At 39.3% G+C, this 15,734-nt stretch overlaps 2 protein-coding genes across 2 annotated transcripts; both read left to right on the forward strand.

Moving 5' to 3' along the window:
- Positions 1-454: 454 nt before the first annotated feature.
- On the forward strand, positions 455-4,208 carry LOC131308392 (uncharacterized). Its single transcript, XM_058335318.1, has 6 exons — positions 455-992; positions 1,676-1,911; positions 2,000-2,258; positions 3,136-3,315; positions 3,398-3,553; positions 3,635-4,208. Exons 1-6 carry the CDS (start codon positions 963-965, stop codon positions 3,806-3,808), a joined length of 1,035 nt encoding a protein of 344 aa, XP_058191301.1. The 5' UTR covers positions 455-962; the 3' UTR covers positions 3,809-4,208.
- A 1,786-nt stretch (positions 4,209-5,994) lies between these two features.
- Positions 5,995-15,057, forward strand: LOC131307168 (uncharacterized). Its single transcript, XM_058333578.1, has 19 exons — positions 5,995-6,724; positions 6,883-6,990; positions 7,770-7,865; positions 8,102-8,194; positions 8,646-8,734; positions 8,842-9,203; positions 9,419-9,514; positions 9,769-9,877; positions 10,006-10,133; positions 10,873-10,919; positions 11,184-11,666; positions 11,773-11,880; positions 12,450-12,545; positions 12,800-12,892; positions 13,373-13,461; positions 13,628-13,989; positions 14,130-14,225; positions 14,480-14,588; positions 14,709-15,057. Exons 1-19 carry the CDS (start codon positions 6,286-6,288, stop codon positions 14,835-14,837), a joined length of 3,132 nt encoding a protein of 1,043 aa, XP_058189561.1. The 5' UTR covers positions 5,995-6,285; the 3' UTR covers positions 14,838-15,057.
- The last annotated feature ends 677 nt before the right edge of the window (positions 15,058-15,734 follow it).

Consider the following 15,734-nt stretch of genomic DNA (forward strand, 5'->3'; position numbering starts at 1 on the left):
ACTTTTATGTGCAAAACAAATATTAGGAAAGGTAAAAAGCAAAATACACCAGAAGGTGAAGCCATTCATTACGCGGATAAATTTACGATGCTTTGATGTTCCTCCTCCTTTTGTTGCTAAGTTCATTAATTCGGACTCTTTAGGGCTAAATTTTCAGCCTTAGTAAGTTCCATTTTACCCTCCAAAAAAAATGAGAAAAAAGGAAAAAAGAAGTCACTTGCTTCCTATGCTGGACTGTTTAGCCTTCAAATTCTGCAACAGGGCATCCTTGAAAAATGAAAAAAAAAAAATCTCAAATAGGGCACCCATTGGGGATGGAAAATAAATAAATTGAAGGGCTTAAATTTCTCCCAAAAATATATATTTTTTTTAAATTACTCCACTATTTGTCCCCTACTAGTAATTTTCGTTTCTTTACAAAACCCCATCTTCTCTTTCTCCGAGGTTCCAAACGCGTCCTGAAAAATTAAACTAATCGAACGGTAAGGTGCTGTTCCAAACGACGTGGTTTTCAAATCTCTCGTCTTCTTCGACTTTCCCAATATTTTTGCATTCATCAGATCCTACCGTACTAGATTCCGGAGAGAGAGACGGAGGGGAGAGAGAGAGAGAGAGAGAGAGAGAGAGAGAGAGGTGTGAATCTGAAGGAAGTAAACAGCGTGCAACGGTCGACCCGTCTCACAATCATAATCATCAATAATCATCACATACTGCTTATCTTTTTTCACGGGGAAAAGCTTCTTAACAATCCCCACGCTCCGTGTATTTTGCTCATCTTTCCACCCATTTGTCTCTTTTCTTTCCATAATAATACTCCTCCTAATAAACAAACACGTAGGTTAAGGGGAAAGAAATCTGATCAATAAAGCGGTCAAAAAAAAAAAAGAAAACGGGAAAGATGGGTCTTCGAATCTGAGCTCCCCAAATGCTCTCTCTTTCTCTCCCTTTTTGAAGCAAACCATATGGCCGCCGATATCTGGCACTTCATCAAGGTATTTTTTGGATTAATTTCTTTCTTTGTCCCCATTTTGATCTTCATTAATATGCCATGCGCATTGTCAAATGTGAAGTATTTAGGCGACTTATTATTATTTTGATTTCCTTTTAGCTGTTACTTTTGACTGGTTTTTTTATATCGTGCGTGTGATTTCTGATCTGGGTTCAGAATATAATCGAGCAATTTTCGCCTAAGCTGTTCAATATCAGCAAACCCATATTCTTTTTAGTTATTATGATTGCTTGCGTGTTTTCGTCCTTTGCTCTGGATTTGATTTCGCACGTTTCAGCAAATGAACACTTATTTCTTGTCTGTAATTGTAATGTTCATTGTTTTCTCCGCATTTTGTAGCTTTATTGCAGTTTCGATAGCTCAATTACGTCGGATTATCGATTGAAGTCCGTTGACAATTTCATGAATTTTTTTAGGTTATTTGTTATTGTTGCAATTGCTCTCTTGCCTCTTTCCTAACATTAGAGAAGCATCTGTGCAGGCTTTCCTTTTGTCTCAATTAGTAGGAGTTTTTCTTGGTAAATAGAAAGTACCCCCTTACCATTTTTTGACGCTGTTGTGATGATTACACGAAAACCTGCACATGCCTTCTTATTTGGGATGATATATCTTGATTACCCGGAAGCCTGCAATATTTCAGTTTATCGGATTCTTTTAAATTTTCAGGATATACTAACCATAAAGGCGCCAACGAAATCACCATTGGCGTTGAGAATGATTGTCTTGACATTCTCAATGTTATGCGGTCTTTATATATGTTCAATCTGCCTAAAGCAAGTCAGTATCCGCACAAATGGTGGACTCATTAATATCGAAGTGGTCCAAAGGCCGTGTGAGCCGCCTAAAATAGAGGCATGGGAAAGAGCTTATGTGCACTATCCACAACCCAAAACTTTCAGCAGGTAAGCGTAAGACATTACATGTTGTAGTTCCAGGTTTCATATTGGATGTACTGTACTGATATATGATGATGTGTATAATCATAATTAGGGCTGAGTGTAGATGCAACCCAGTGAGATATTTTGCCATACTGTCTACGCAGAGATCAGGGAGTGGATGGTTTGAGACATTGCTAAATAGCCATTCAAACATAAGTTCCAATGGAGAAATTTTCTCAGTTAAAGTCAGGAGGAGTAATATCTCAACAATCGTTCAAACTCTGGATAATATCTACAATCTGGACTGGTTGACTAGTGCTTCCAAGAATGAATGTACAGCTGCTGTTGGCTTAAAGTGGATGCTTAATCAGGTGAGAGATGTGTTAAAAGTAGTTCATCAGTTTTCTTGTTTGGCAAAACATGTCATGACTCTTAAGATTAGCGGTTGCTAATATCATATCTTAATAGGATTCATATAGCGGACCCCAATTGATTGGAACACAAGGCTCAGTTTGGTTTGGTTACTCTTTCTTCAGTTGTTCAACAATTCTTGGCAAGAGGCAAGACAAGCACTGAATTGATAATTGTTTAATAATGTTTACAATTATGCCATTTTACCCTGGCAGAGACATACTAGACTAAAGTATCATAGTTGTTTTAACTTTTTCCCCCTTGAACTCAACTTTGGATTTGCTGATTGAATTATCTCAACAATTGATTAGTCCAGTCAATGTGCAGTAATATTTGAGCCATCATTCTAGCGATCATTTAATGCCTCTAGGCTCTAGTCAAAACATCTGGATTGGTTGACAGAGGATTTAGAGGTCTTTACCACACCTTCTTGCACATTGGAGTCTCCACATTGTATCCAAAGATAAGTTTAGCTCAATCAAGGTGAACTGCCCCATCGACTTAATTTTGCTTCTGGTGTGTTGGTGTTTATGACCCTTCTTTTGGATCATATCTACCCAGTTACTGCCCAAGTATGAGGTCCGTGGTTCAGTGGTTGGCTGTGATGTTTAGCTTAAGTGTGTTTGGCAACCTATGAAATCTTGCTTTTTGGCAATACACCAGACTATTATTTAGCAAACAACGAAACAGAAGATTGCAATTACACAGCATGGCAGACTAGCCCATTAGCTACCTATGCTGGTATTCAGTCCATATTACTTACTTCCTTAGCACCAGGCATGTTTTTTGGGATGTAACCACAGTAGATTAACCTTACTTTTATAATTTTGAATGCAGGGTTTAATGCAGCATCATGAAGAAATCGCAGAATATTTCAACACAAAGGGCGTTTCTGCCATTTTTCTCTTTAGAAGAAATCTTCTGCGCAGAATGATTTCAATACTTGCGAACTCTTATGATCAAAATGCTAAGCCACTGAATGGAACACATAAATCTCATGTGCATTCACCCCATGAGGTCCTCTCTCTCTCTCTCTCTCTCTCTCTCTCTCTCTCTCTCTCTCTCTCTCTTATATCATGACCTAGTGAATGTATTGCAGGCAGAAATACTTGCAAGATACAAACCTATGATCAATACAACGTTGATTATCCCAAATCTGAGACAAGTAGAAGAGATGACTGCCAAAGCTTTACAATACTTCAACAGCACTCGACACATTATCCTTTACTATGAGGACATCATAAAAAATCGCACGGTAAGACATTTAAAAAACAACAAACCTGATCTTTGTTTTTCATCCACAGAGAATGTCACCGTTGTTCCATTTATGTTGCAGAAACTGCTAGACGTCCTAGACTTACTAAGGGTTCCTCAGATGGATCTAAAGAGTCGACAAGTGAAGATACACAAAGGTTCCTTGTCTCAACAGGTGGAGAACTGGGATGATATTCAGAATACACTAAAGGGAACACCGTATGAAAGCTTCCTCCATTCGGATTACAAGATGTAGAGTCTGCACTCCCTGTAAATGTAGGATTACATAACTTAATTCTTTATTTATTTAGGGAAAGGAGCCAATAATACAACCCAACTTGCTGAGATTTTGGCCATAGAAGTTACCCTTTGCTTCCAAGCTGCCCCCATCCAACGTCGTTATTCACTAAACTTTTTTCTTCCATGTCGGGTAGAGACGTAGTTGAGCTGCTACACAAAGCAAAACACAGCAGATTCACCCGGCAATCTTTGTTTTTGTTGTATTTTTCGATTACCCTGAATTTTTTCGTTTCATTTAGAAGAAACACAGTAGACAAGTTTTGGATAGCCATTGTCTAGATATTGTAAAGTTCCCATTTGTAAGCCACGGATGGTTTTTGCGTAAAGGATTTCCAATGGTACACTTGTTCATCTTATTGATTTTTCGCTTTTGCATCGTCTTTCTTATGCTGGAAAGAATTCTTTCCTATCCTATTCGAGACTTTCGTTGCAAGTAGAACTTCATCGTGTTGGGCAAACCATGTAGGAGTAGACCATAAGATGAAAATGTGGGAGGTATTCATTACTTCTTACTTTTATATGTTCTTAGCCAGTTCTATTTGGGCACTCTATTTTGGCAGTGTCAAGAGGATTTGAACATCTTGCTGAATGCTTAGGTTTAAATATCCGAAGCCACTTGGTGGGGCTAAACCTAATCCTTACTGCCCAGAGCATGCTTGACGACTTCAGCTTTGGTCTCAATGTAGCTATAGTGGAGTCTGCTGTCTATCTGGTGCTGTGGATAATACTCTCAAAGGAGTAGCTTTTTTGTATGCCTGAAAGGGAAAGAGGTGGTCCTGAAATTACTCTCTTCTCTTTGCTGGATTAGCCAGAAAATCTCTTTCACCAATGTTAAAAGAAATCATTTTGTTGAGGTCAAGACAATTTTTAGCTATGCTAGGATAACTTAGGAAATGAAACTAAACTTCCATTCAACTATAGTCGAGAGAGATCTTATCGGCCGGCAAACTGGAGATGGACTACCATTTTTCCCGACATTGTTCTCCGACCGTGTCCCCTGGGCGAAAGGGGCCAACTATCATCATATTAGGTGAGACAAACAAATCATGAAGCATATTTGAACAAAGTTTAGACCCGTTGAAGGGAGCAACTGGCTTGACTTGACTTAACACCGGTTGGCCCGGTGGTCAAGACATGAAACTTAGAGATATGCTCCCTCTTAATGTCTCAGTTTCGAAGCATCTCAGGTGATATCAACTCCTTTGGTGCCCCGTCTTTAACTGGGTTCCTTGCTAGTGGACGGTGGGATTAGGTTCTCAGGATTAGTCGAGGTGTGCGTAAACTAGGCCGGACACCAAGCATAAAAAATAAGAACGAGCTCGACTCCATGACCAATCTGTACAATCGATTTTAACGACTGTTTTCCCAATAATTCCTGCTTTAAGGTGCTATACATTTTTTTTTTCTTTCTCTAGGATTATCCCTGCACTTTCTCTAAAGAATCCATTGTGATTAGCACTTTTCCAGTTGAAATCGTGTAGTGCTTTAGAGACGCAAAATGTCAAAAAGTTTTGATCCATTTTCATTAGATTCCAATACCTTTTCAAACGTATACTTTTTCTATCTTGACACACTTTATGAACGGCTAGTAAAAATTGTATCACTCGTGTATCATTCTATCACCCCTGAATTTCTATGTATTTTCTTTTCAATATTTCCTTAAAGTATTAAATTAATATTCACCCTTTCCATGGGTAGAGTATTTTAATTTTCGTGACCGTGTTGGGAACTTTCTTTTTTTAACAGGTGCCTATAATTTTCCGCCCGTAGTGAAAAATATTTAAGTTTGACATTATTCGGTTGCGCTTAATTACTCGTGAGAATTTTTATCAAGATTATGATTGAAAAATGTTCCCCGTAGATTTCCCGAATCCGTCACTAGTTCTAATTTGTCTTCTAGCATAATAATATTTTTTTTAGAAGGGTAGAAGAGTAATTCTACACATCAACTGCTGAATCGAGACCCCGACCCCGATTCCGCACCCCAAGTACAAGCACGCAAACAAACCAAGCACAAACGAGAGATATCCGAAGAAAGACTCCGTAATTGTATTATTCACAAAACAAATACAATTTACATGAAAAAACCTCCCGCTGCGCCACAACCCGGCTGCCACCACTCCTCTATCTCTTTTTCACTCTAGTGGCTCTCCGACAGTCTCTCTGGGCATCTCCAAGGAGCCCCGCTCCCCCGAAGGGGAGCCTCTCCGCTCACACTCTCTCTCTCTGCCTCTCACTGTCTCACTGTCTCACTCAGACACCACACAACTGCCGAAAGGCAGTACAAAATAAGGGAAACGGGACCAAGGGGTTTTATCCCCTACAACACACAAGCCGATCAAGAAAAAGAAAGTTTGGTCAAGAATCCTCTAACTATAAATAGCTAGTTCGTGTACACTGTCATTCCCAACTACCTCCTTCCACTTATAATCAATGGAGAAAATCCATGAACATTTCTTCTCAGCAAGTCTCAACCACTTCTTCTTTTCCACTATGATGATGATGGTGGTGGTGGTGATGGTTGTCCATGGCCATAGCCATGGCCATCCGTCGGACCAAGCGGGTCGACTCAGTGCCTTGTGGGATTATACGGAAAACCCGACTCAGGGAGTTGAGGTTGATGATCATGACTTGAACATGGTGTCAAATAGCTTGATTGGTGATGAAGTAGGGTATCATGATAATCAAGTGGGGAAGATGGAGGATGATCTAATTCAAGGCGGGCTTCCGGGCCAGCCCTCCAGGTCGAATTTCAAGCAATATGCAGGGTACGTGAGTGTTGATGAACCCAAAGGCCGAAGTCTTTTCTATTATTTCGTCGAGGCTTCCCTTAATCCTTCTTCCAAGCCACTTGTTCTTTGGCTTAATGGAGGTTCTCTCTCTCTCTCTCCATAATTTTGTGGTATTAATGCCCATGAAGTAGGATTATTTTTATTATATTTAATAATATGTTTCAATATTTGGTTGTCGCGGCCAGCTTCTGCCCACTTCGACTAATACTGAACTAATATGTGAATGTTGGAATTACAGGGCCAGGTTGTTCATCAGTTGGGATAGGTGCCATGGTAGAGATTGGGCCTTTTGGTGTGAAACCAGATGGTAAAACGCTTTATACAAGAAAACATGCTTGGAACAAAGGTGGGTTAAGTGTTACTAAATTATTATCCTTTATGCCTTCCATTTTTCTTTCTCTCTCTGTTCCAATGTACTCCAGCTAATATGAGAGTATAGGGAAATGAGAAGAAACTCATAGAAATGATCAAATGGCTGAAAATCGATTGATAGTAAGAAAAAGTAGTAGTACAGAAAGTCCAATGAGTCTTGTTTCTGAATGTAGGCTGTGTCGCCTTTGGGCGCTATTTGTTTCGACGTAAAAAATGTTTTCTGAAAGACATTTGTCCTTATTTTCGGGTGTTTGGTTGTAGTAATTTTTTTCTTCTTCTTTGCAAGTTGTTTTGCTCTCAAATTTGAAAAATAACATACCCACCCAATGTCCTCAATACTAACCTTAAATCAAATGTGAATTGTTTGTAGAGATTATTCTTACTTGATTTGGGTTAGTGCTGCGAAGCAAAGTCCCACATCGTCTGTGTACCAAAGTAATATGAAAAATAAAAGCGCGAGGACACCTCACTTCAATACCTAGCATTGGGGTTGAGTTCTACCTAAGACTGTGTAACAATTGCAGGATATGCTTATTAACTGCTTGATAAAATGCTTTGTTGGTTTTGTGTGTGTCCAAAGTTGAAGCATTGGGCTTTGTCAAAATTTTGTTGATGCGCTTGTTTTTTTTGCAAGTTTGATCAGCCTAACACTACGAGTAACATTTTCTATTACAAAACAAAGGCAGCCTTAAGTTCTAGTACTTGGCAACTTACATGTTTTAGTATTAATGCCTCTTCTACTTTCGATTGCAGTTGCGAATGTCTTGTTTGTGGAGTCCCCAGCAGGAGTTGGATTCTCCTACTCCAACACTACGTCGGATTACAACTTGTCCGGGGATAAAAGGACAGGTAATTAAGTTATCGTGTGATTGTGTATGTGGTGATTCTCATCCCATAGTGTGATTGTGAGTGCATTAGGTCAAGGCACTCTGTAATATGAGCGCAGGGAACTTTGGATTATTTCTTATCCGATCATACATCTAAATAGAAAGAACGATTTGGGAGTGTGTGAATTAAGCCACTAGTTAGGTCTTCACTGAAGGATTGCCCACCTTCTGAATATGACACTCATCGTATTTTTTCAGCTCAGGATGCATACACCTTCCTATTAAATTGGTTCAGACGATTCCCGCAGTACAAGGATCGGGACTTCTACATTACTGGAGAAAGTTATGCGGGTACGTACCTTTTTTTCTGACACCAGAAGTTATTTCTTTAACATAATCTAATGGAAAGGGAAGCGGGATGTGGGGAGTTTGAACCCAACCACATGAGCTGGAGAACCATTGGCCTACTTTTGGATATATTTTGAACAGACAGGAAGTGGATGATAGACATAGATATGCAAGAATATCTACATGATTCATTTCCTGAGGCATGCATTTTACATGGCCGTTCGAAAAGCCATGTATTCAAGAGCTTGGGATTCTGTCCCCATTCTCTGTTCTAATCATCTGACTTAACCTTCTAGTAGTAATGGACTAAACTAAGTTTCAAATATGGTGATGTGCGGTGATAGAATTACCTATGGATTCAACTTGTGATCGGTTATAGCACTAGAAGGGTGGGATAGAGGTGTTAGTATAGCGAACATCTGAAACCCTTATCTAAAGGCTGTTTTATTTCCAGGGTTCTACATCCCAGAGCTGACAGATACTATTATCAAAGGCAACAAAGAGGCAAACCCTTCCTCAATTATCCAACTTAAGGGGATAATGGTACAAAAAGCGCTCTCTCTCTCTCTCTCTCATGCTACTTTGAGAAAACCATGACAATAAATAAGTACGAAATGAACATAACCATTTTTTGATGATATGTTATGTAGATAGGAAACGGTGTAATGAACCTCGAAACAGATCGAAGAGGAAGATATGATTACACTTGGAGCCATGCCTTGATCTCGGATGAAACTCATCGGGGTCTTATAGAGAACTGCCTTACTTCCAGCGGCCCAAAATGTGATGAAATTAGAGGGAGAATCGGTGATGAAATGGGTGACATAGATTTATACAACATCTACGCCCCCCAGTGTTTGAATTCCTCTCAATTGTGGAAACAGTCCAAATGCCGCGGAGGTTATGATCCCTGTGAGGAAGATTATGTTCGGACTTATCTCAATCTTCCTCAAGTACAGGAAGCTTTACATGCCAACAGAACAAAACTGCCCTATACATGGGAAGCTTGCAGGTTTAGTTTTATTTCCTATAATCCTATTGTTTACTCTAGTTTTTTCTATGTTTAAATCATCTTGTTCTTGTGCATCAAAAGAATTTCAAGAATGCATATCTATTTGAAGATGGTTAATGTCTCTCTCTCTCTCTCTCTCTCTCTCTCTCTCTCTCTCTCTCTCTCTCTCTCTCTCTCTCTCTCTCTCTCTCTCTCTCTCTCTCTCTCTCTCTCAGTGTTGTGCTTACTGCTTGGAAGGATAGGCCATCAACCGTGTTTCCAATATATAGAAGGCTCATTGCCTCTGGTGGTCTTCGGATACTTCTTTATAGGTAATTCAGCTCTTCTTATCATAATTACTACAGCATTTCAAAGGAAAGGGCTAACAATGACCAATAGTAGTACGACATGTCCAAGAAAACTATATAAAAAAGTGAAATATCAACTCATGTTTGTCTAATGCAGAAAAGACCTGGTGGATTAGTTTTTGGATCAGATAATTTCTTCCCCACCAAAATGGCAGACTCTTCTTATCAGTTTCCTTTGATTTCTAACTCTCTGGATCTTGTGAACATGTGATCGACAGTGGCGACGTGGATGCAGTGGTTCCGGTGTCTAGCACTCGGTACTCCATTGAGGCCTTAAATCTTAAAGTTGTCAAAGCTTGGCATCCGTGGTTGGATGCTATCGGAGAAGTATGAATTAAGGCTTTTTATATATCCTATGCATTCTGATAATTTTACTTCGTATTTTCTCCTATCATTATCCTTTCTTTTCTTTTCTTTTTGAGTTGAGCATCAACTGGTGTGTGTTATTTTTGTAGGTGGCTGGATATGAAGTGGTTTACAACGGATTAACATTTGCAACAGTTCGAGGCGCTGGTCATCAAGTCCCACAGTTTAAGCCACAGAGAGCTCTGGCCCTATTCAAGAAGTTCCTAGCAGGACATTAGTATTTCGAAACCTCTAATGAAGGGATGCCACGGGTTGGGCATGACAGCTATTATTTTCTGCAGATCTCAAACTGCTGCTCCTGGAACTGCTCGTACATTTCTTAATCTTGTATCTGCAATTACTATTCTTGTGAAAATAAGATGGATTGCTTGCAATCATGTTAAAGTAAGTGAAAATCTGAAATTATTGTATTGAACGGCCACTCCATATTTCTAGCTGAGATGAGGAAATATTGGATTTGATGAACTTATACTTCTGTAGATAACGTCATAACGAAAGAATTTGTTGTTCTCTCCCTTCGATTGCATATACCAAGTAATCACAATGACGATTATATTATATAGTCATTGAACATTGCATGAAAATACAGTCCGAGTGACCGAGAATGATCTACTGATGGTCGACTTGATTCAAGTGAAATAATTGATGATTTTCAATTCGGTTGATGACATTGCATGAAAATACAATCCGAGTGACCAAAAATGATTTACTGATGGTCGACTTGATTCAAGTGAAATCATTGATGATTTTCAATTCGGTTGATGACATTCAGTCCATTTACTGCGTCAATGGATTTACTGTATAACAACACAAAATTTTCATGCTTCTGTGGCTCACTTGAAACTAAACACTCTGGTTGCTAGAAAAGATCTGCAATATACTGGTTTCTAACAACTATTTGACATAATCTACGCGTTTCCACCACATAATCTAAATGTGAATTTGAACTTCAAAAGTTCTTCCTCGAATGTGAAATGCAAAGAGTATTCCAAAGTTTTAGCAGGTATAGATGGAACAGGATAGTTTTTTTATCCATAATTCTGAATTTGAGCATAGTTATGATTGGACTTCAATACAATGGGTATTGACTGACTTGAATGGATTTCCATATGTAATCAAATTTCGAATGAATTCTGCAGATCACAATAATCTTGAATGTGGGCATAATTAAATTAGCTCATTTCCATGATTCTGAATTTGAGCATAGTTATGATTCTATTTCCTAGTATCATATCGAGTTGGTAAAGCATTCTCCAAATATAAATAGCAAGTTTTTGTACATTCACAAAGTCTACCTCCTTGCTCTCATCATCAATGGGGAAGAACCATGAACATATCTTCTCTGCAAATCTCATACACTTCTTCCTTTCCATTATGGTGATGTTGATGATGATGATGGTGATGGTCCATGGCATTAGCCATGGCTATCCAATGGACCAAGCGGGTAGACTCATGGCCTTGTGGGAGTATTCTAAAAACCCATCTCAGGGACTTGAAGTTGATGATCATAACTTGAATGTGGTGTCAAATAGCTTGAGTGGTGGTGATGATGTATATTATGATCAAGTGGGAAAGATGGAGGATGATCTAATTCAAGGTGGGCTTCCAGGTCAGCCCTCCGGGTTGAATTTCAAGCAATATTCAGGGTATGTGAACGTTGATGAATCCAAAGGCCGAAGTCTTTTCTATTATTTTGTTGAGGCTTCCCTTAATGCCTCTTCCAAGCCACTTGTTCTTTGGCTAAATGGAGGTTCTCTCTCTCTCTCTCTCTCTCTCTCTCTCTCTCTCTCTCCCTGTAAATTTTGAGGTAGTAATGCCTATGAAGTCAGATTAATTTGTTTTTATTGGCATTACAGGGCCAGGTTGTTCATCACTTGGGATAGGTGCCATGGTAGAGATTGGGCCTTTTGGTGTAAACCCTGATGGTATAACGCTTTATGCAAGAGAACATACTTGGACTGAAGGTGGGCTGAGTGTTATACTATTATATCCTCTATGCCTATCATTTTTCTGTTTATCTCTTTTCCAATGTACTCTAGCTCATATGAGAATTTTTGGGAAATGAGAAACTCGAGAAATGATCTAATGGCTGAATATCCATTAAATTTAAGATGAGTAGTACTAGAAAAACAATTCTTGCTTCTGCGTAGGCTGTTTCATCTTTGGGCTCTATGTGTTTCAACATAAAAAACATCTTCGGAGAAATGTTGTCCTTATTTTTGGGAATCTGGTTGTGGTAAACTTTTCTGGGTATATGGTTGTGGACTCTAATTATGGTTCATTAGATATTATTCTTGTTGGTTTTGGGTTAGTGCAGGATTAAAAATGCTTGTTTGTTTTGTGTGTCCAAAGTTGAAGCATTGGGCTTTGTTAAAAGTCTGTTGCTATATTTTATTTTTTTGCAAGTTCGATCTGCGAAACACTAGATTGCAGTTGCGAATCTAGTGTTTATTGGCAAAACAAAGGCAGCCTTAAGTTCTAGTACTTGGCAATTTACATGCTATGTTAATGCCCCTGCTACTTTCGAATGCAGTTGCGAATGTGTTGTTTGTGGAGTCCCCAGCAGGGGTTGGATTCTCCTACTCCAACACAACAACCGATTACAACTTTTCCGGGGATAACTGGACAGGTAATTATGTTATTGCGCAGATTGGGATCATCTAACCCAAAATCTCTATTCTTTGCCTAATGCACTGCCAGCTACATGATCACATCTTGTGATTGTGTATGTAGAGATTCTCTCATCTCATAGCATGGTTAAGAGTGTATTAGGATACGAGGACTGGGACTTTGGGAACTGAAGATCCGTAGACACAAACACAGCCCCCACAATCCTACCCTAGAAACGATTACACTATGACACTCTTAGTCTATTTTTTCCAGCTCAGGATGCATACACCTTCCTGTTGAATTGGTTCAGAAGATACCCGCAGTACAAGGATAGGGACTTCTATATTGCAGGAGAAAGTTATGCAGGTACCCTATTTTCTGACACCCGAAGTTCTTTCTCTAGGTTAGTATAAGGGAAAGGGAAGGGGATGGGAGGATTTGAACCTAACTACATGAGCTGGAGTACCATTGGCCTGCTTTTTGGATATATTTTATCAAACGGAAAATGAACAACAGAAATAAATATCCAAATGCCACTTATTCAAGAGCTTGGGATACCGTCCCCATTCTCCGTTCTTACCTTCTGACCCACCCTTCTAGTGGTAAGGGGTTCCTTTATTCTTACAAATTGTGGTGTGCCGTGATAAAGTTTACCTACGGATTCAACTTCTGAAAGGTGATAGAACTAGAACAGTGGGACAGAGGTTAGAACAGCAAACGAGGGCAAGTTAACCATTAAGGTCCCCATATCAGCAGAATTTGTATTTGGGGTGCCCTCCCAGGCTTAAAGTTTGTTGTCCAGCTAGTTAATGACATATTTGTTGTTATAGGCTTTTTTATTTGCAGGGTTCTACATCCCAGAGCTTACAGATATCATTATCAATGGTAACAAAGAGGCAGACCCTACCTCAATGATCCAACTTAAGGGTATAATGGTACAAATCTCTCTCTCTCTCTCTCTCTCTCTCTCTCTCTCTCTCTCTCTCTCTCTCTCTCAGTTATATGACTTTCAGAAAATCATGATAATATGGTTTACAAAACTAGTCCAACAAAATCACATATGGAACGAACATAACCATTTTCTTGTGAAATGTAATGTAGATAGGGAATGGGATACTGGACCTTGAAACGGATCGAAGAGGAAGATACGATTACGCTTGGAGCCATGCCTTGATCTCGGATGAAACTCATCAGGAACTTATAGAGCACTGCCTTTCCTCCAACAGCCCAAAATGCAACAAGACTAGAGGGAGTGTCGGCAATGAAATTGGTAACATTGATTTATTCAACATCTACGCCCCCCAGTGTTTGAATTCCAATCAATCATGGAAACAGCCCAAATGCCGCGGAGGTTTTGATCCCTGTGAAGGAAATTATGTTCGCACTTATCTCAATCTTCCTCAAGTACAGGAAGCTTTACATGCCAATAGAACAAAACTGCCCTACACATGGGAAGCTTGCAGGTTTAGTAATTTCATTTTTTATTGTTTATTCTAGTTTCTTATGTTTAAATCATTGAAATTTCAAGAATGCATGTCTATTTGAAGATGATTACTCTCTCTCTCTCTCTCTCTCTCTCTCTCTCTCTCTCTCTCTCTCTCAGTGTCGTGCTTACTGCTTGGGAGGATAGGCCATCTACCATGTTTCCAATATATAGAAGGCTCTTTGCCTCTGGTGGTCTTCGGATACTTCTTTATAGGTAATTCAGCTCAATTTCCCAGTATCACTCCAACATTTCCAAGGTAAAGGCTAACAGTGATCAGTAGTACAACATTTCCAAGAATAACCATATTTTTTAAACAATGATATATCAACTCACACGTTCATTTAAAAACATACCTTGGGGAACATTTTTTGGATTGAATAGTTTCTTCCACACCAAAATTGCACTCTCTTCTTGTCAGTTTCCTTTGATTTCTAACTCTCTGGATCTTCTGAACATGTCATGGACAGTGGCGATATGGATGCAGTTGTTCCAGTGTCTAGCACTAGATACTCCATCGGTGCCTTAAATTTTACAGTGATTAAACCTTGGCGTCCTTGGTTAGACGATGTTGGAGAAGTATGCATTAAGGATTTTCGCTATTTCTGTGCATTTTGTTAATTTCTTGGAAGTTCTTTCCTGATTTACTTAACATCTGTTTTTTGGCTTGTCTATCTACTGGTGTGGATTATTTTGAAGGTGGGAGGACATAAGGTGGTTTACGATGTGTTGACGTTTGCAACAGTTCGAGGCGCGGGTCATCAAGCTACACAGTCTGAGCCACTGAGAGCTCTGTCCCTGTTCAAGTATTTCCTAGCAGGAAATTAGTAGTATGAGGGGGATGCCATACATTTCTGAATCTTCCTACTGCAACCATTATTCTTGAAGAAATAAGATGGATTGCTTGCAATTGTTCAAGAAGTGAAAGTTTGAGATAACCGTATCAAAAGGCCTCCCTTTTGTAGCACAGATAAGCTTAATTGTGTTTGGTTCATCTTTTTAAACTTTTATTTCAGGAAGTTTATTTTGAATGCAAACTTTTTGTAAAGTAAGGGGACCAAAAAGTAGTGGGTCCCTTGAAAAGCAAGGGGTCCTGTCTCTCTCTTCTCTCTCCTCCGAAATTGGTCAGACTTTCTCTCTCTCCTCCAAAATTGGTCAGACTCTCTCTTTCTCCTCCTAAATTGGTTCGTAGCTGTTTGCTTTAAAAAAGTGAGATTGGGAGTTCAGAACAGACTTTTAGAAACTTGGGGCAACCCGTGAGTAATAGGAGTGAGTTTTTTTTTTCCTTCGGATGAGAGAGTCAAGGAGACCCATTCAAGTCTCCCCTTATCTTTGAGATCTCGCATCCATTCATGTGTTTTTACATTTTAACTCCAAAATTGTCAACCAAACACAGTGCGGAAATGTTTCAATTCGATGAGCTATTTGCTACCCCAAACTAGGGCTGCAAACGAATTTCAGCTACTCGCGCTCGAGTGGTTTGTGGCTCAGCTCGATTCGTTAAAGTTCAACTTGGCTCAACTCGTTTTGTAATTGAGCTTGTTTACTAAACGAACCAAGCTCAAAAACTCAAAAGCTTGACTGAACTCTATTAGTAGTAATTGAGCTCGAGCTCGAGTTTTGGACTCGTTTATTAAACGAACCGAGTTCAAAACTCAAAAGCTCGGCTGGACTCTAATAGTAGTAATTGAGCTCGAGCTCGAGTTTTGAGCTCGTTTATTAAAC

The sequence above is a fragment of the Rhododendron vialii genome, chromosome 11a (assembly GCF_030253575.1).
Source record: "Rhododendron vialii isolate Sample 1 chromosome 11a, ASM3025357v1".
Lineage (NCBI taxonomy): Eukaryota > Viridiplantae > Streptophyta > Magnoliopsida > Ericales > Ericaceae > Rhododendron > Rhododendron vialii.